The sequence below is a fragment of the Cyprinodon tularosa genome, unplaced genomic scaffold, assembly GCF_016077235.1.
Source record: "Cyprinodon tularosa strain WSP-4 unplaced genomic scaffold, ASM1607723v1 ctg394, whole genome shotgun sequence".
NCBI classification, from domain to species: domain Eukaryota; kingdom Metazoa; phylum Chordata; class Actinopteri; order Cyprinodontiformes; family Cyprinodontidae; genus Cyprinodon; species Cyprinodon tularosa.
In genome coordinates this window covers 196550-217394 of record NW_024039112.1, presented here as the reverse complement: position 1 = coordinate 217394, position 20845 = coordinate 196550, and the positions used below count along the sequence as shown (strand labels likewise).

General features: G+C 39.3%; 1 protein-coding gene across 1 annotated transcript in view; it reads left to right on the top strand.

Annotated features, from left to right (window-relative positions):
- Positions 1–20845, top strand: part of LOC119791534 (latent-transforming growth factor beta-binding protein 4-like) — a 75837-nt gene that overhangs the window by 5782 nt on the left and 49210 nt on the right. Inside the window, exon 2 of the mRNA XM_038297683.1 lies at positions 3098–3318. Within this exon, the coding sequence (XP_038153611.1) occupies positions 3098–3318 (221 nt within the window). The remainder of the gene's footprint in view (positions 1–3097; positions 3319–20845) is intronic.

The following is a 20845-nucleotide window of genomic DNA, read 5'->3' as shown; positions in this document are numbered from 1 at the left end:
CTTTGACTAGGCCATTTTAACACCTGGATATGTTTTGAAGCATTCCATTGTAGAAATTTTATGTTTTGGATCATTGTCTTCTTGGAAGATAAATCTCAATTCCAGTCTCAGGTCTTTTGCAGACCGCAGCAGGTTTTCTTCCAGAACAGTCCTATGTTTGGCTCCATCCATCTCCCCTGTATCTGCGGAAGAAAAGCAGGCCCAAACCATGATGCTGCCACCATGTTTGACAGTGCGGATGGTGTGTTGCTTTCACGCCAAACCTAATTTTTTGAATTGTTGCCAAAAAAAATGTATCTGACCAGAGCATCTTCTTCCACCTTTGCTGTGTCCCTCTGTTTATCATCATCAGTCATTTAGGTCAACATTGGATCAGTCAGAGATCTTCAGTCTGGAGACATTTTGCTGCACTGAAAGAAAAGGTTTTTTTATTTTTTTTAGAAAAATTTTAAATACCAAATACGTTTTTTTTTTTTTACTTCACGATTATATCCCCTTTGTTAATTCATCACAAAAAAAAAATTATATCTTTAAGTTTGAAGCCTGAAATGTTGCAAAAGTACTTTTGCAAGGCAAAGTATATTAGAAGATTACATCAGATTACATGTTTCCTTTCCCCTGATAAACTTTTCTTGGGCTCATTTTGCATAAATGAACAAATTCTGCTGGGAAATGAAATCAGGGTCTACAAAAAGCTTAACGCTAAAGGAAGCGTGTAGCGTTCTAGAACAGATACCCCCAAAATAATAGCACCCCAGACTGGGGACCCCTTAAAAACATATATAATCAATAGACTATTTAACATAATATAAATAAATAGATAAATACATGCATTTAAAATATTAATTATTGTATTTACATTTTAAATGTATCTTGATTATTTAATCAGGCATTTTATTAGTCATCTAATATATTTCACCATTTTACAGTATATCTAATAGTATATCTAATATTTGAATCATGTAAGGGTAAAAAACAAATAAATAAATAAAAATATTAAAAATTTAATCATTTAAAATTTTTATTATTTAATGGGACATTTGATTACTTAACGGTATTTTAGAATTTCATGGTGTTTATATCAATTGAATCATGTATTAGATATATATAAATATTGCATTTATTATAAAGGTAATCACTTAATGTTTTTTAAATAATTGAAATTATTATTTAATTATTTGATTGGGGCAATTAATAATTTCATTGGACATTCTATCATTTCATTGTATTAATATTTGCATCATGTTTTAAATTAACTAATAAATGTTACATTCACTTATTTTGTGGTACGTTTATTTGGATAAATACCTTTACATATTTCACCATGCAATGATGTGATTAACCATGAGGATCAAATCTTCATGGTTGTTAAAACCATCTTGCGATCGGCCAGTGGGGTCACTTGACCCCGACTTTAAGAGGTCCTGTTCTAGAATGTCCTGTTTTGATCAGACTGTTGTGCAAAAACAGATCGTCTTCAGTCAGAGGCTTCTCTAGACTTGCCGTAGGACAGACCGCTACAGGAGATCCTGTAGCCTACAGCCGTTAACATTTACAACAACTCTCTGAAAAAGAGTTACGAAAACTTTGCATTTTCCTTTTGGATCAACGAGGAATGTTTGAAGAGAACTGAATCGCTGGTTTAACTGCGGACTTTAGAAAACCCAGTGGACCGGAACCAGCTGCTAGCACAGCACGACAAAGTCACAGTCTTGATTCTGTTATGTTTTCTTTTGAGTATTCAGTTTAACTTTGCTCCATGTTTTCTAGTTTTATTGGTTTAATTCCTATTTTGTTGTGTTTTCTGGTTATATTTCAGTTCTCAGGTTTTTATTTGTTGCCCATCTTGTGTTGGTCTCCTTTTCCCCTAGCTCCTTTCTATACTGCTCTCTTCACACCTGCTCCCAATCTGCTCGTTAGTCCTCTATTTGTTCAGTTAGCCATAAATACTCTCCTTGTGCAGTTCCTCAGTGCTGGTTTCTCATCTAACTCCGTCTTACTGTCTTACCTCGTTGTGACCGTTTTCCCCTGAAGTCTCTGTGGTTCTGGTTTGTTTTTATTTTTTTCTTGTTGGATTTTTTTGATTTTTTTTAAATTCCTGCCTCTGTTTTTTATGAACCAATCATTAAATCTAAAAGAAACTCAACTCTGCCTCTGCATTTGGGTCCTCAAACCACAACCGAACCCTGACAGACAGACCCTCACTGACTGTGGAGATTTCCCTCTGGATTTTGAACAAACCTGGATTATAGCCTCTCAAATCCAGAAATGTTAAAAAACATCCACTGGACTTTGTTTCCAAGTTTGAAGACGTTTCGCTACGCAGCCTTTTCTATTCAAAATGTCAGAAATGGCATTCATTTCGAAGTTTTATAGCAGCCCAATAAAGCCTTGTTTCTGTTTAGAAAACCTACAAATTGAAATGGATTAAGGGGTCCACCCCTTTGGAATGTGGGTTGCTTGGCTTCTTCTGTTAGCCTGCAATGCCCCAGACCTGTCTATGTCTCTGAAAGGGGGTTGTTAAAGGGAATTGCTGGCCTGCCTAAACAGGCCAGGTCTTGGGGTTGCAATGATGGCAGGAAGGGATCCACCTCCTGCTATGAGTATAATGACTATAACCTGAATTACTGAGAATCTTCACCAGCATAGCCTCTCCACTCTTCACATTTGTTTTAAAACAAAATACAGCTTTTACTTTCAACAAGAGAAATTTGGACTACTGTACAACAGTCCAGTTCTGTTTAAGAGCACGCTTTGTGAATCCCCCCCCCCCATTCTTAATGGGATTTTTCTAAGCAGGGATTTTTCTCTATAGGCCTCAGTTAGGCCTCATGGTTTTCCCTCCACTCAACTTTCTCTGGTTAATGTTGCTTTATTTGTGTTGCTTTCATTGTCTTTAAGCCATAACCATCAACCATCTATCAACAAGGTCTTTAGAGACACTTCACTCTGTGTAAAGATGTATTTATAAAAATATAAATGATAATGTTGTATTTTTCTGTTAAAAAAATTGTTTTGCTTTTTGTGTATGACACAGTCTATATGTCTTATTTGACTGTATGCAGCACCTAATAAATACCTATTTTATGTGTGTCAGTTTGAGGGAGGCCCAGTCTGTCCTGCTGAGGAACACTTTATCGCAAGGAGGAAGAGGAGGCAACATGGCCGCCCTGTTGATAAAGCATATAACCAGAGAGAAGAGGAAGCTACATACTTTGACCTCTTCATACAACTCTACATCCTCTTCAATAAAAACCAGCATGAAGACTTTTCCCAATCAGAGGGGCAGGTACAGCCTCCACCTATCTGCTCCCAAAGGTCAGTTTCCTTTTTTTATAGGAAAATGATTTCCATTAATCTGGGAAGCACTGAACTCCTAACGTGTCCCATTGTGTTCTGTCGGCCACTTTAAAAGACACGCCTGTGGTCTTTAGCACTGGTAACAGATTTCCATTCATATGTAATCCATCAAAGTGGATTTAGGTGAGCTTCGCAGGTGTTGTTGGTGACAGACGGACTGCTCTGAATATTTAGGAAATTGCTGATCTGCCAGGACCTACCAGGCATCTAGAGAAAGAAAACATTTGTTATCAGAGTTGGAATAGAATAGATAATCGCTTTCGAAAGAAGAATGGGCAGGGCATTAGCTGATGAAGTATGGAGGGAATTCTGTTCCATTATTGTTGCAAGTAAACAACACGTTTTGCAGAATTTCTTTTGATAGGAAAAAAAAACGTGTTTACATTCTGTTTTCTTCTGATTTTAGTTCATTTTTGGTATTTTTCATATTTGTTAAAAAAAAAACAACTTAAAAATTCTATTTTTTTTAGATTGAGTTTTATAAATCCCATTCTTTTCAAATAGTGTTTTCCAGATCACATTGTCTTTACTTCTGGAGGTTTTGCATCCCTCTGGTGTGAGGAGGTAAATGGCATGTACTTATATAGCGCTTTTGTTCAAGTTAGCTTTACACTACATTCATTCACCCATTCATGCACACACTCACGGTGGCAAGCTACATTGTAGCCACAGCTGCCCTGGGGCTCACTGAAAGGGGCTGCCGTACAGTGGCAGCCGCCGGGCCCTCTGAGCATCATCAGTAGACAATGCAGGTGAAGTGTCTTGCCAAAGGACACAACGACACTGAAAGTCGGAGTCGGGGCTTGAACCGTCAACCTTTCGATTTCAGGGCAAACTCCTACATCCAACGCCACTGCCGCCCCAGTGAAAATGCATTTCTGTTTGTGTGCATGAAGCAACATTTTTTACTGGTCATAAAACCCAATCTGATAAAGAGAACATTTGAAAAATATCATTGAAAATATAAAATCTGTAAAAACAAAATTGAAAAATAAAAACCAAATGTGTTCTTTAACCCTTTATAGGGCACCTAGTGAAATACTTTGAAAATCAAAAAATTCAACTAAGATTGTTATTGGAAGTTATTGGAATCATTACCTTTGTAACATTTAAAAAAATTTCAACTTTGGTGGCAAAAACCAAGGTCAATGTAATAACAAGGGTCACTTGCCATAATCTGTTACAGCTGATGTATAGGATTACATTTTTAATCTTAGCTTTTAAACTTTTTCCCCCAGCTTTATTTACAGGAGGTAACATATCAGTAAAGGACTCATCTGATTGGTTCAATCCCAAAGTGACATATAATGCCATGTAGTAGTATCTTTGCTGAATGGCTGTGGCCAATTTAAATAGATTATGCAAATGAACAAAAACCTGCCCTATAGAGGGTTAATGTAATAAATTTCACTGCATAATAAAGCAGCAGCTTTTATATAGATCTGAAGGTAAAACTGAAGGGGGGAAAACTACAATCCTGAAGCAGATGAGCTACAGCAGCAAATGAACTGAGAACAGGAAACTTGGACTACAGTTCATACAGGCTCCAACTCTAAAGGCAATACAAAGTCATAAAATTGTTTCCTGCTCTTAATTTCCGTTGTATTCATCATGAACAGTTCAGGGTAGGGCTGTTGTTGTTGTGTTGAGATATTTTTTGACTGGCTCATTGAAACATCACAGCCTACCTGAGCATATCGGGTGACCATATCCTTCCCTTTATGACCAAACAATATCATCTTCTGACAGCTGCTTCCAGCAGCGTGTCACTAAGCTGAGATAATCTCAGATTAATTTATTGAGCTGAACTCCAGTGGTCTCAACAGTCACTGGATCTCAGTCCAATAAAGGGTCATATGGGATGCAGTAAAACTGCAGGTTTTTCTCATGGATGTGAATCAAAACAAATCTATCAACTGTGTGATGCTGTCATTTCAAAATGGACCAAAACCTCTGAGGAATTTAGCTGCATATTAAGCAACTGCATTTCAAGCTTAAATGTAGTTTTTCTTTGCAAATACATTTCAGGCAGGAGAGACTTACTCTGAAAAAAAAAATCATAATTAGACAGTTTTATTGACATGAAGTGACCTTCCCCCCCTGGAGTCTAACATTGGTGGTTTGATGGGGGCTTGAGGAGGAGGAGAGCTGTACAAAGTCCACTGAGATGAAGGTGGTGAAGGGCAGAGAAGGGATGCTGCTTAGTAAAAAGCAATGATTCCTGGATGGTAACTGGCTTATAATTAACTGATTGGCAGGAGCAGAAGCTCATAATCCGATTCAGTTTATTTGTATAGCACCAATTCACAACCATGTCATCTCAAGGCACTTTACAGAGGCAATTCAACCAGATCAAATCGTCAGATTGGTTCAGCTTTTTGTCCAAGGAAAACATGCTGATTGCATCAACTCATTGAGTTAAAGGCAACCCCTCACACTAAGCATGCTTGCAGTGACAGTGGAGAGGAAAAATCCCTTTTAACAGGTAGAAACCTCCAGCAGAACCAGACTCAGTATGAGCGGCCATCTGCCGAGGCCGACTGGGGTTCAAGGGGACAGAAGCAGAGATACAAAAGGCAGCTGTAAACCAGCTCCACAGGCCGCCCCATCCAGGACACGCACAGCCAGACAGAGAAGCTCTGAGCCAGCTCCCATGTCAGAGGATGGAAGAGAGTACATACAGTTAGTCAAAGTCAGAGAAACAGGACTACACAAAAAAACATGCCTAGCTCCAGCATCTATAAACAAAGGTGTTGATGGGTGCGCCACAGCTAATATTTATCTCCAAGATGGTGTCACAGCCAAAACAGGATCAGATGAAGTTACTATGAGAAAAAGCCGAGAGAGCATAGCGTTAGAGAACCAACACATTGCAGAGTGGGAAATTAGAGACAGAATGATGAAAAAAGGGGTTGCTATGTCCTCCAGTAGTCTAAACCTATAGCAGCATAACTATAGAGATGGCTCAGGATAACCTGAGCCACTCCAGCTATAAGCTTTATCAAAAAGGAAAGATTTAAGCCTTGCCTTAAAAGTAGACAGGGTGTCTGCCTGACGGACTGAACATTTTAGTTCGCTCCACAGGAGAGGAGCCTGATAACTAAAAGATCTGCCTCCCATTCTATTTTTAGAAATTCTAGGAACCACTAGTAAACCTGCAGATTGAGAGTGAAGTGCTCTGTTAGGAACATAAGGAACAATCAGATCTCTGATATAAGATGGAGCTTGACCGTTTAATTCTTTATATGTGAGAAGGAGGACTTTAAATTCTATATATAATGAGAAGATTGGTTGCAGGTGAGCCTTCCTGACTGAATCAGAGCTTTAAGAGTTGCAAAATGATCATCTAAAGATTTTAAGTAGCACTGCTGGAGTCATTTTATATTTTCTTATATTACACTTAAATGCATTTTGTCCATTAGTTCTAAACTGGTATGAATTTATCTTCTTACTGAAATTCTTGGGTTCCCATTGCAATTCAGTATTATTATTTATTTATTTATAACCATTATCATTTATTATTTACAAAGTTTATTTTTGAACTTCTGTTACTGTAGCACTTATAGATTTCCCGCAAATAATAAAGTGCCCTCTGAATAAAAATTATTATTGCTGTTATTCTTTTCTGTACTTGTTTCTTTTTTTTTTAAATCTAATTCAATTAATATCTAAATTGAATTATTGCTAAAATATTTTATGTCATCTTATTATTATTTGTAGTTCATCTAATTTGTCTGGGCAACTATTCAACAACAAATACATTTTTAGGAATTTACCTCTTTAAAATCGGCATCTGAGCTCCAACCATATATTAATTTCCAATTTACTTTTGACGGTTCAGTTTTAATCCAATTCACTAACAAGTATATAATTTGAGATGATTATTAAGTTTTTCTTTTGAAATTGAAGTTAAAAGGGAACAATAAAGAACATGTTTCTGTCAGATTTCTTCAAATTAGCTCTAAATTAGCTCGCATTTACATGCTAACTGTTCTGTGTTAGCTAGATAGATAATGTATTAAATGATTATTTTATATTATTGTATTGTATTGTATTGTTATTGTAATAACAAAATATTTATTTTAGAATGTTATTATGACTGGGATAATCATACATTGGGTTTAAGTTTACACAAAACAACAATAGCATTTCTTATATTAGCATCCTTAGCATTAGCCCAAAATGTCATGGCAAGTTTAGCAGCCATAGCTGCTATAAAGAAAACAGTTCAGTTTAAACTACAATGATCTTTCAAATTATTTTTGACTGATGGCTTCTTTATTGTTTTTAGGTGTATATATATGAAAATAAATTATCAGATTTCTTGATAAGATCTAATGACAAAACATATGTGATTCTAATTGATGATAGTCTGCAAATAAAAAGCAATAGCTTTAATAAACTTCATAATGTAAAAAAAGTGACTATGATACATGATCCACACATTGTTTTAAACTTCAGCAATAATTAAATGAAATAAACAAAACAACAAATAAATAAATAAGTAAAATGAGTAATTATAGTAAGCATAAATGTTTATTAAACACTGCAGAACTTTTTTTTTTTTTTAACAAAGAAAAATTTTCTGTTCCTTATTAAAATGTTAAAGATGCTCTTAGTATTTTTGCTCTATTTTGTGTTATTATTCCAACATTTTTTTCACAATATACTAAATCCTTACATTACCCTACATGCTTCTCTTGTGCAGACATAATTCCTGCAGGCATTTGTTTGAGCAAATGGACAGGATCGTATATTTAACCCACATACCAGAGCACATGGATCATTATTTGGTGGAATAACAAGCGCGAGGCTGATAAACTGGGAGATAAACAGCCCATACAGCTGATGCCTTTCAGCTGTACGTCTGCTGCTGGAATGTGTTTTCCATCCATTGCGTGTTAACGGAGCCGACAGCCTGGTGTTCACTGTAGTAGTCAGATAAGCTGGGTGTTAATGCAGTCACAGGGTTCAGGCCCGATTGTTGCGACCCGTAAACAGTTCCTGTAATTGTTCAGCTGCTGGAAGAAAATACCTCAGACCATTCTTCTTCAATGGGTTAAGGTTAAGATGGAGGTTCATGCATCACAAACTTTTTTTTTGTAAATCTGATCAGCCCTGATTAGGATGAATTAAATGTTTCCGTGCTTTATTTGAATGTAAAGGATGCTTTGTTATTTTACACCCTTTGCACATTTGAATTGAAAACAGAAACTAATTGTCTAACTCTAGGCCTGTATGTTATATGAGTTAATAGTAAAGATCTAATGTTTAGTGTCTCCTTTGATGTGTTTCCACCAGCATTCATTGTGATCTACTTCACCACTACTGGTCTCATGGGTGAAATTTGGCAAAGCTCATTCTAGAGTCATTCCAATGTGAGTCACAGGGTTTCTTGAAACTTTTATGCAATAAATAGCAGGAGCTGAGAGGATTGAACATACATGGAGCATTTGCTTAAGGTTTTTAGACAGTGTGTGACCTGACTCTCTGGGTTTGGGTGAATTGTGAAGGAGCAGCTGCAGGTTGTAATGTTGGTTTTCCTGTCAGTGGGTCTACTTTCTGCCACTCGTTGTGTTTTGTCGTTTTTCCACCTCAATAATTCTGGCTTTACATCACCCCTTCAGGCCGCTTTCAGTCAGGACATGAGATCATAGGCAAACTCATGCAGAAACAACCAGCCTCTATTCAGCCAAACCTTGTGGCCCTCTGCCCTAATGGGGGGATTCTAATGTGCCTCTTACCGTCCCCCCACTCCGCTGTCAGTCTGCTTTCAGGTACAACAATAATGTTGCAATCCATCCACTTTCCAGATCCGATCCTGGACTTTAGCTCTGTCAGCTGGAGGCCAAACAATCAAGTGCAGACTGTTTTTACCCTTTACCTGGCAACTTTTTCCAGCTCCATTTCAGGCATCATGAAGGTGTTTATGACGATACTCTTGGAAACCATGAATATGGTGAAATGGAAAGCTCAGATATTTCAGTAAAGGGGATCTGTGGAGCTGTAACCAACAGGCAGAGTCTTACCTACTGTAAATACCATGAAAGCTGCTTTCACATCAAACCTTTGGGACGCTTTTAACTAGTGTTGCACCGATACCAGTATCGGGCAGGGTCCCAATCCAGCACTAAAATGGTGGTATTGGTATCGGAGAGTACCAACAAATAGGGCACCAATTCCATTTTGAGAGCCAAAAGATTCTTCAACTATTGTCACCCAGTCCAGGTAGGCAATAAAAAGTTCTACTGGATTCACTTTTTATTAGTCTTTTTCCTGCTTCACAAAGGTAGGCAGCAGCTTGACAAAGCCATGATGGCAATTATTTTACATCCAAGTAGTATGCAGTTCTTCATTTATACACACAAACAAAAATTTCAAACGGATGGTATCGGTATCGGCCAATACAGCACAGCCAGGTATTGGGTATCGGTGTAGGGGCCAAAAAATGGCATCGCCGCAACACTAGTTTTAGCCCCAGCAGGGTCCGCTCTCTGGATGTGGCATGAAACGAGTCCAAGACCATACAATCACATGGTGTTATCGCCCCCTTAAAAATCCTCTCTGTTCAAGGGAAACAGAAGATTCGTCTGCAACCTATTGCTCCAGAGCCACATTTGGCTGTTTGGATCTTCTTCTATGGTTCTTAATCGAGGATAAAAATTATTTGGGAACTAAGGACATTTTTTTAATACAGTATATTTTTTATAGATTTGTATCAAGAGTGATTACATTGAAATTTCACAACTTGATGACATGAAAAGGAACCAATAATATGTTTTTTAGATATTTTTTATCAAGTCAGATATAAAGATCCAAAAAAATCCATGTTTCCTCTTTATAGAAATGTTTTGGGTTTCTTTTTATTCCAAATGCTAAAAATATAAATCAAAGGTTAATTCTTTAAAACAGCAACATATTTCCTACAGCAGACATTTATCCATTAAAATAGTTGTCTTATATGAAAAGGTCGGGTAATACTTGCCATTCTTCTATTTACTTTTATTTAGCTGGACTCAGACCTATGGTCTTCAGAATGTCCTGTAAAAAGGAAAAAAAATTTTGAAGAATTTCTGCATTCACTGTATTTAAAAACTTCATAAACTGCATCCTAGACAAGTTTTTATCAAGTTATTTGTGGATGTTTACCTTCAACACTGGGTGGTTCAGTGGTCCGATCTCAGTAATTCCCCTCATAAAATGCACTTTATCAAACTTTATCATGTTAAGGAGATTCAGAGAAGATCTAAAATAATGACCCACTGCCTGTATAGCAGCGCTAAACTCCAACATTATTGCATTTTTTATTGCCTTAGGCTAATAGCAGAGTGCTTTAGCTCTGAGGAGAGTAGAGCATGAGCCATTTTTAGGAAGATAAAGTTTCCTCCTTATTCTAGTGGTCCTTATAATCTGCTGTGAACCACATTTTAGATGTATCTCTAATGCCACTCATCAGATTTAAATAAATGAACTACTAACAGGTTTCTGTAGAGTTGAAAAAGTTAAGCAATCATTGCTTCCCAGAGACTAGCCTCCATCCCCATGCCTAGTTTTCCTAGACCACAGTGCATGGCCGTGGGAAGTGGGGGTGTAAAAAATGTACTCTTTATCAGTCCATATTGTCGCAAAAGTTAGAAAATTTTTATTTTTAAAAAGATCCTGTCTTAAAATCTGTTTTTTTTTTTTTTTTTTTTTTTTGTTATCTCAAGGCCAGTTAGTTTACGTCAGCTTGAACACCTAAATTCGGCCAAACATATATCAACGGTCATCTGTCAATCAAAGTTTTTCGGTCATAGCATCTTGATTTATGTGTCGCAGCTAATATACGCAACAGGTGAAATGAGAAATAAGAATGATTTACTTTCTCATTGAGTTCCGTCCCAGTGTTCATGGGGATGGACGTCTGTGTCTTCAGCAGGCGTAGAGCTAACAGAACTGGCAGTGTTGCGAGGCAAGGGCTCAAACATGTACGGCTGTAAGCCTTCTACACCAAACCAAACTTCTCCCGCTCTGGCGTCCTCTTCCACAACATCTTCGTCCCCGCTTTCCCCCTCTAAATAAAAACTGTATGGCAGAGGAGACTCATCCACGACCTCCGACACAAAACTCTCCTCCTCTTGCATGTTTCTACTGTTCATAGTGTTCCTTGACAGTGTTGTTTCTATGTCACCAATTTAGTGCTACTTGGTCCTAATGGAGTTTCCAATTGGAAACCTACTAGCACTAAGTTGCTAACTGGTTAGCAAGATGCTTCCAACAAACCAGCCAAAATCAAGCTTGCCTGCCAACCTTCCGCCACAACAATCCTGTCCTCTTGATAAATGACCACTCACATTCACTTTATTCACTTGTGTAAAGTCGGGCATCACTCAGGAGAATTCCGGAACTTCAACCGTTGGAGCAGCCGCTTCCCTACGACTTTAAAAATACTTTGTACAACTACATTTGTGCAAAGTATTTTGCCTTTTTTTAACTTTACTCTTACACGAATTTGTATTTTTATTTAATTATTTTGAGGCCTAATCAACACAAGTTCACGGAAGTTACGTTGTCGTGGCAACGTTAAGCAAGCTAGTGGTTGCAGAGAAGAGAGGTATCCCCCTCGCGGCAGTAGACTAGTAAATGTACATAGTCTAATGACAGAAACAAGGAGGAAATATGGCACAGAAGTGCATTTCAGATTTTTTGGGAAAACCACCACCAGTGAGGAAGAACAGTCTCATGTATACGCTCAAAACTGAAAAAATACATAGAAAGTTCAGCGTATGCCAGTGTTTTAGAAGATTCTAGGACGTCTGGCATACGCTGGCTAAATTAGCGTGTCCTGATTTGTATGGGAAAATAAAGTAGTGAATCTCAATCTATTTATTTATTTTTATTTTATTTTAAATAGGTCTATAGGCTCATATGTCTTTTTTCCCAAAAAATAAAACAACAAATATTTTCACAGCAACCCCTGATCAAAATGACTTCCGGCTGCAGTGTCACTGAAACGCTCTAAAAGCTAAGGCACATAATAATATCAACAACCCTTATTTCATTTTGAAACCGAACGTTATTGAAATTAGTCCTCTGCATGAAACCCATCCCTCAGGGAGCAGTTAGCATCTGGTGCTGAGGCTGTTTCTCCAACTGCAAAAACGGATAAAAAAACATGCGGTTAAAGCTATAGAATACATATATTTGCCCCTAAATTAAGCAGGTGAATAAATTATCTGCCAATGGAAGGAGTACTTTTTGCCCTAAAATAAGATTATTTGATATTATGCACTTGTAATAAGATAGTGGAGTTGGTATATGTCATGATGGGTTTCAAATATTTTGCCCACATGCAGATGCAACTCAGAGGCAGGGGAAAAGTTTAACAGTTTATTGAGATAATGACACTGAGAGGGAGATAAACCAAGGATTCTAGGCTTGGGGAATATCCAGCAGTCAGGTGCACCAGAAGCGGAAACTCAAGAGGGAGATCAGAGTGATGAGTTCAAGGTCCATGGGATTTACAGGTTGAAACTGAAAACATAGCCAGAAAGGACTCACAGTAGATGACTTGTGGTAACTCCTTGGTTCCTGTTTGTGGGGATGATTCAGATAAGGAGATAACTTGCTGGAGGGCGGACAGGCAGACTTGCAGAGGTCCAGAGGGGCAGTGGAACGGACTGTCAATGAGTTTTCCTGAAGTGGACAGCAAACTGAAGTGGTGATTGTTTTCCTTAGTCTCAGAGAGACGCATAGATTCCTTCCAAAGCTTGAAGGACCAGGCTTATCCAGTTGATCAGGAAATAATTCTGCCGGGGACCACAAAGGAGAAAAAGGGTTAGAACTTAGGACTCAGAGAGACGAGAACTCAAAAGGTTAGACTCAGCTTATCTCAGAGAGGCTAGAGTACCCAATACTGGCAAACACTCTGGCGTCGAGGTGGTGACAGTCCGCTGCTCAAATACTCCTCTGGTGATGACCAAACGAGCCGCAGGTGTGAGTGGTAACCAGGAAAAGGCCCTCCAGGCCAACAGGGAAAAAGGGCACATCTAAACAGGTGCTATTTAAGTGATAACTTAAGGAGTTTATTGAGTGTTATATATTTAAAAACAGAACCACATGAAGTCCATTCTGCTTCCTCGCCACCATTAGTCAACATGGATAATCCCTGAGTGGTGCTGGTACCAAATCTGTTCAGGCGCTGCACACATTCAATAAGGCAAAAAATTGAGGCAATGGGACCATTATTGACCATAGATTGTAAGCCAATTATTTCTTTCCATCCCTGCTTTGAACCCATCAGATGGTGTATGTGCTAACCTCGCATGTGCTAACCACACCTTGGTCATGGGCTGGAGTCACTGAGCAGATGACAGGGGTTGTGTATCCAAGCAACTGAAGTAAACGTCCTCTGCAGGGAGGCTGGACTCGCCCCTATGAACACGACAACTGTTGTAGATCCACTGGTTTTCCCACCTTTAATGTAGCCTGAGCGTCTGTGAGGATGCCTTCTGGATACTTTCCGAGGAATTGGGGAGTTTTCATTATCTAAAATATTTTTGAAAATGACCCAAAGATCAAGTTAAGGCCGGTCTCATGAAGACATCTATAAAGGTTTTATCAGCAGATCCAGATAAAAGTTGAGCTTACAGGCATTTTTGGGCTGTTGCGTTTATTTCAAGGCATTCATTCACTGATGCCAGTAACATACCAATAACATGAGCGCTGCTCTTCTTTTAGAAAGGCCATTTCACCTAAACATGTTTCCATTGGTCCACCACGCTGCCAGGCCTTCAGTTAGTACTTCATCACTTCATAGTTGTATATATCTTGTTTATTTGAGTTTCAGGACAGCAAATTAACCAACATTTAAAGAGCAGCTGCTGAGTCCAACTTCGCTCTTTGAAGATGGAGAGAAAAAAGACCCAGTAAAATCCAAGTTCCAGATGTGTCATGTAAACATGGCGCTGAGTCGAGTTTAACAGACAGCTACATGTCAACAACAAGTGTGTGTGAAATCATCAGTTTCTGCTCAGCCTGTCCTCTTAAACTGCAGCCTGGATTTACTTAAAGACATTCGGTGAATCCGACCCCCTGAAACCCAAAACCAGGGTTGCATCATCAGCCTGACATCCTCTAATGTTCTGCAGCCCGTTATGAAACAGCGAGCAGAGATACGGGGCCTCAGGAGCGAGGAAGAGGAGTAACCGATGGCTCTCCCTGTGTGGAGCGATGGAGCAGATCCCTGCTAAACATTTTGTTTGGAGTTGAGCCCAGCGCTGCACACTGCTTCCAATTATCTCCCTAACTCTCCCTCTGCTTGCTCACACTCAGGAGGGTTTACTTAAAACTGACCACGGAGGGAAGGGGAGGGGAGATCTCGTTTTCTTTTCCCTCCCTCTTTTTTTTTTTTCTCCAAGCTTGTTTTCACTCGACCCAACAGTAAGAAAAGGAAGCAGCTTTAGAGTCAGAGAGCTGGAAGCTTTGAGGGTTTTTGGCCATGCAACAATTGTACAAACTCTGACTGCAACTCTGAACATGCAGCAGCTGAAACTTGGAGGTTTTCTACTCCTCTCCGTCTTCCTCGCCTCTACTCTGCCAACTCATGGTCAGACGGCAGTGAGGAGAGCTGGAATGGAGAGGATCCAGGTGATGTTCACGCCAACCATCTGCAAGGTGCTCTGCAACCAGGACGGATGCATCAACCGCTGCGAGAAAGGCAACATGACGACGCTTTACAGCACAGAGGGAGGACTGGCAGAAAGGAGACTTGACTCTCATGGTCCAGGCTTCCGAGTCTGTAAGTCTTACTCCTCTGGAGAGTTTCATGATCTGGGACAGAACTCTGCAGCATGATCCAGCAACAGAGATGTGTTTGTTATCAAATGCAACTTGGCTTGGTTGTATACAAAGATAAATGTAAAATCCTTGATGACCACTTGATGATGCTTTAACTTGGTTTTGTTATACTAGAACAGTGATGGCCTTAAGGAAACAGGAGCCCTACTTTCTGGTCTCTGGCTAACGCATAGCTCAGGATATGAACAGGAGAAGTGCTGCATTTAGATGTTAAAGTTTGCAAGGAAACAACAACAATAAAAACAACAAAAGCAATTAGTCTCATAAAAAAAACAGGTATAAACTATTTCTAGGGTAATTTATGAAGTGAATTCTATTCCATATTTCAAAATCAAAAATAGGTTATAATTGTAACTTTGCTGCGCAGTTATGAGCAAGGACGCATTTCTGTTGGTCTGCATGGATTTAATTGGTCAATGTGTGCATCAAAAGCAACGTGTGTATTGGTGATCTGTAAAAAGCAGTTTAAAAACAATGCAGTTTGTAACACTAAATATAAAAAACATAAAAATATAAAGTGTGAGAAACATGTCATTTCTGTAAAAAAAAAAAAGTAATATGTGGAAAATACATTTTAAAAAAAGCGGGAGAAAATCTGAGTAAAAAGTACAGTTATTTTTTAAAAACTTTCTAAACTTTTTTTATTGAAATGTTTTTTTCTCATATTATATTTATATCGTTTTTTATTTCCTTTTACAAAATGTTTTCTTTGCTTGCAAAAATATTGGAACAAATCTTACTCCATAGTCATAAAGGCAGCAGATATTTTAAGTTAGCTTTTTTTGTATCTGGTGATATGTTATAATTTAGGTTTCAGTGCAGCTCTGCTTGTGTAGGCTTCTATGACCTGTGGCAGTTTTAGCAACAAACCGCCTTACATCTGCTTTGGTTCCATTTTCTGCTGAAAGCGGGTTGATAGATGATGGAAGCAGGTAAATCTAGAACCTGTTAGATGCTGTAGAAAACCTGAGCCTGGGTGGAGGACGACCACCCTGAACATCCAGCCTTTACTAGGTCCTTCTGATGTGTTAGAATGGCCTAGTCAAAGACCAGACCTAAATCCAACTGAGAATCTTGGGCAGGATTTATATATATAAAAAAAACTAAAGTAAACACCAGAATTTTAGGAGCTTCGTGTGTAAAATGTGTGAAACCATTCATCAAGTCCTCTTCTTCACAGTTCTGCTGAACAGTGTGTCTCATAAAAAGCCCAATAAAATGCATGATTTTGTATTCGTTTTATACTGAAAGTTCAAGTGACAAAAGAGACTCCAGAGCAGATCCATCTATTTCAGACAAGTGATTTGATAAACTCTGTTTGTGGCAAAACCACAAATAACCTCCACCTTTAAACCTCCCTGAAAGAGAGACTCTGACTGATCAGACCTGCTGCCGATCTGGGATCACTTCAAACAGCCCAAATATTCGCTGGCTCTTCTTCAGACGCAAAGATCTGCAGGTCATAACTGAGCTGGAGCTGCTTCACACACACAGTTCTAACTGACAGGATGAGCTTCTGCCAGTCGTTGTTTTCTGCTGGAATCATTGAAGCTGGGTACAGAGAGTAGCTCTGAATTACTATTTTAGATTCAACCCCACAGCAAGACTGAACAGGAGCAATACAACCCATGACCAATGTCATCTGACCTTTAGGTTTCTGTAGATCTGTCCAGTTGGTGACCCAGTTTGGCCCTAGGGTTGACTCCATGCTACTCTGGTTTACAGAGGAGTTGATGGTTTAGAGAGGAGTTTATGTTCCACCCAAAGACTAAGGGCCCTCGTGTCCTTGCCAAGGATGTTCTTGAGAGGAACACAGAAAAGTCTGGAGTCAGGGAGAATGGGAGCACGCAGCATAAATATGGGTCAATTGGAACAGAAGCGTACTGATGACCTCACCACGAGCTCGGCTCTTCTTAAGCTGCATTTTTACCTCCTTTTATTAATAGTCTCTAGATAATAATAATAAATTATTACTTTTTTCATTTATTGGGCGAATAATAATTAACACAGTCAGAGAAACATGAATCAAATTAGCATTTTGCCAAATAAAAAAAAACAAACTCGCCATCATAGCCAGTGGTCCTTCACACACGGCTATGCAGAGAGAGGGCTGCTGCAGATGATTAGACCTGGCTGCCATTACCCTCAAAGGTCTGCTGGTTGCCATGGTCCTCTCAACAGTGGAATTTATTCGTTTTTTTTAACGTTTTAATTCGGTAAATGGGCAGTGTTGGGGACGTTACTTTGAAAAAGTAATTAGTTATAGTTACTTGTCCCAAAAAGTAACTGAGTTACTAAGTTACTCCACAATAAAAGTAACTAGTTACTAGTAAAAGTAACTATCATGTTACTTTTGCGTTTCTCGCCCCTGTAACCCTCACCACCCAGCCCCCACCTTCTCGCGGTGTGTTTCTAAAGCCAGCTGAATAGAGCGGACGACAAAGACAAGAACCTGCAGAGTTTAGCATTTATTGCTACTTAACGTAAATTACATCAGGGGGGAACGCTATCTGACGGGCCTGTAAACCCAGTCAGATAGCGTTCTCCTCTTCTTAACATGGGGGAATGGTGTCTGATGTGGTGTAAATATCATCAGGCTGCATTACCTCTACTCATGGGTGTGAAGTTTTTTAAACAGGGCGTTCAGATCTGGTGAGTGAATGAAATTAATAACTGGGGATGTCTAATTCTGAAATTCTGGGTGTTTGGGTTATTATAGATACTGCAACATCCATCCATCCATCCATCCATCCATCCATCCATCCATCCATCCATCCATCCATCCATCCATCCATCCATCCATCCATCCATCCATCCATCCATCCATCCATCCATCCATCCATCCATCCATCCATCCATCCATCCATCCATCCATCCATCCATCCAGATTTCTCCCTTTCTCCATATAGGCTAACATTTTATCGTTCATGCTCTCCATAGTTCCACTGTGGCGCGAGCACAGGGCGGCTGTTACGCGCCTTTAGCGAGCATGCGCGTTTCCTGTCGCTTGTGTGGTGAATCGTGCCGCCTGCGCTGTGCGGAGATGCAGGGGAAACCCGTATGTGATGGTGAAACGCAGCTCGACGTAACACCGGTATTTCCATCAGGAAAACGCTGTTTTGCTGGTGGATCCTCCTCACTCTCCATCTCTCTGTGTGCTGTACGTTAACACCCACCAGCAGAAACACCCACCTACCCAACTGACAGACGGAATCTCACTATACATCAGCCAATCTCATCCTCCCCTCTCTCATGACAGGGCGAGCACGAGTGCTATGATGAAAAAAGGTTCATTGTGCGACCTAAGTAACGTGCAGTAATGGGTGTCTGCAATGGTAACTGCGTTATAGTTACAGTCAAAGTAATTAGTTAGATTACTCGTTACTAAAACAAGGTAACGGCGTTAGTAACGCCGTTACTCCCATGACTGTAAATGGGCCAAATAGTGACGCTTAAAAGTATAATGTTCTCGCCTCAAATGATCTTAAATACTTTTATTTAAGAACGGAAACAGAAAAGAGAACTTTTTACTTAGTAGTCTGAGCTGTGGGAGCGCTCCATTGAAAGCTGCTGCTGATGCACTGCATGCTGGGACAGCTGTCAGTCTCAAGAACGGACAAGTCTGTTCTGATGCATGCTGGGTAAAGAGGGAGAGGTTTGAACAACATCTGGGGACTCTGTCCGTTCTCGGTCTGCTGTTCTTGTGAATTGGAACAGCACTAGGGATGACGTGTCATGAGTACACAAGCACATGAGAACGCACAGGTAACACGAGTCTGTACTCACATTTTTGTGAATTGAGAAACGACCAGTGTAATGATCAAAATCTGAGCAAGTCACTGGTCACAGTTGTAACATTAGTTTTAAGGAGTATTGTTCCAGTGTGCATTTACCATTGCTAGTGGCTTCAGCGGTAAGGCATTGAGTTCCAACCCTAAAGTTGTTGGTTTGAGACCCACTTTAGACTTTTGAGAGTTGCGATAAAATTTTTGGGTAATATGACTAACTTTTATTGGTTTACGTTTGTATAAATATAGATTGGATAAAAAAAACAGTTGGATTGGTTTGTTTTGCCAAAAGATTGGTTGGCCAGATTAAAACCAAAACTGTGGGAAAAGGTATTATTTATTAATAAAAATTACTAATACCTTTAATTTTTCTCATCATTGACAAATTTGAACAAACACTTTCACTGTCTGCTTGAGCTTATTTCACTAAAATGGCAGAAAAATTGTGAAAATTAAAAGATTGTTCTCTTCTAAGATATTTTACACACAAAAAACTTGCAAAAGATTATATTATACACACCAATCATTATGAATTTCAAAGGAATTTATATGAGAAAAATAACTAAAAATAATTGCAAAAAAGAAAATCACACATTATTTCACTAATTGCAGTCATGCACTCCACCAGTATGAACTGTGGAGATCATTGAATCAATTCCTCATGAGGCTTCATCTCACCATCACTAGTCAGTTGATACTTGTTGAGGACCTAGATGTAGAGCTGAAGAGCCATAGATGATTTCTTGCAAACTAAGGCCCCGTCCACACGAAGACGAACCCTGGCCTAAACGCACAAATTTTTCACCAAACCAGCCTCTCATCCACACGAAGCCGGCGTTTCGGGGGTCTGTAAACGATCTTTTTTTTATTCAGCCTTCAGAGTGGGAAGATTTTGAAACGCCGTTTTCGCGTTTCCATCTTTACGCTCTAACCGCATTTTTTTTTTTACACGCATGCGTCATAGCGTCGCCTCTAAACACGCATGCGCAACACAGTATCACAACAACAATGGCGCCGTACTGTGTTGAATGGTTGCTGCTAATGCTACTCACCCTGCTGTCGGGCTTACAACAGAATCTTCTTCTTCTGGAATATCTCCAGGAAGAACAGAGCAATATCAACAACATAGTTCAGCACCTGAATTTGACTGAACCACGAAAATGGACCCGCAGGGCAACCATGTATAAATATTAGTGCGCATGCCCAACATTTCGTCGCCTATTTTTGCTTTGGCACCACAGCGCCACTTACAGGCCTGGCATACATTTTGCAGCGTTTTCATGCATTCGTGTGGACGATCACATTACGGCAAACGTTTTGGAAAATATCAGCGTTTCATGTTCGTTTTGACTTCGTGTGGACGGGGCCTTAAATGAAGAAGTAAAAATAAAGAAGCCAAAAATTCAGAACCGTTTGACAAGAAACTCAGGGGCCAAAAACCATGAGACACTAGGGAGGAATAGACCTAAGGAATTACAGAAAGAAGAGGATCCAGCAAACTGCAGAGGAGGAGTATATATGCCGATGAATGGAGTAATCAACCGAGGTGTGGACAGAAGGATCTAGAAGGGAGCTAGATCAATGAGAGTGACACAAGGGGGCAACACAGAGTAACCGAAAAAATAGAAAAGTGCTTAAATATATCTAGAAAATAACTAATTGGAAATGAAACTGATGACTTGAAGGGGTCATAAAATGCAAAACCGAGTTTCCATTGTCATAGATGAATAACAATAGTTCAGTGGGTGAAATGGACGCAGAGAGAAGTTCAAACCCATCACCACCTCCTTTCTCTGTAAATCTCACAACTCTAAACTTCCACCATAAAACGTGCCAATCCAAACGAAGCATGGAATTGA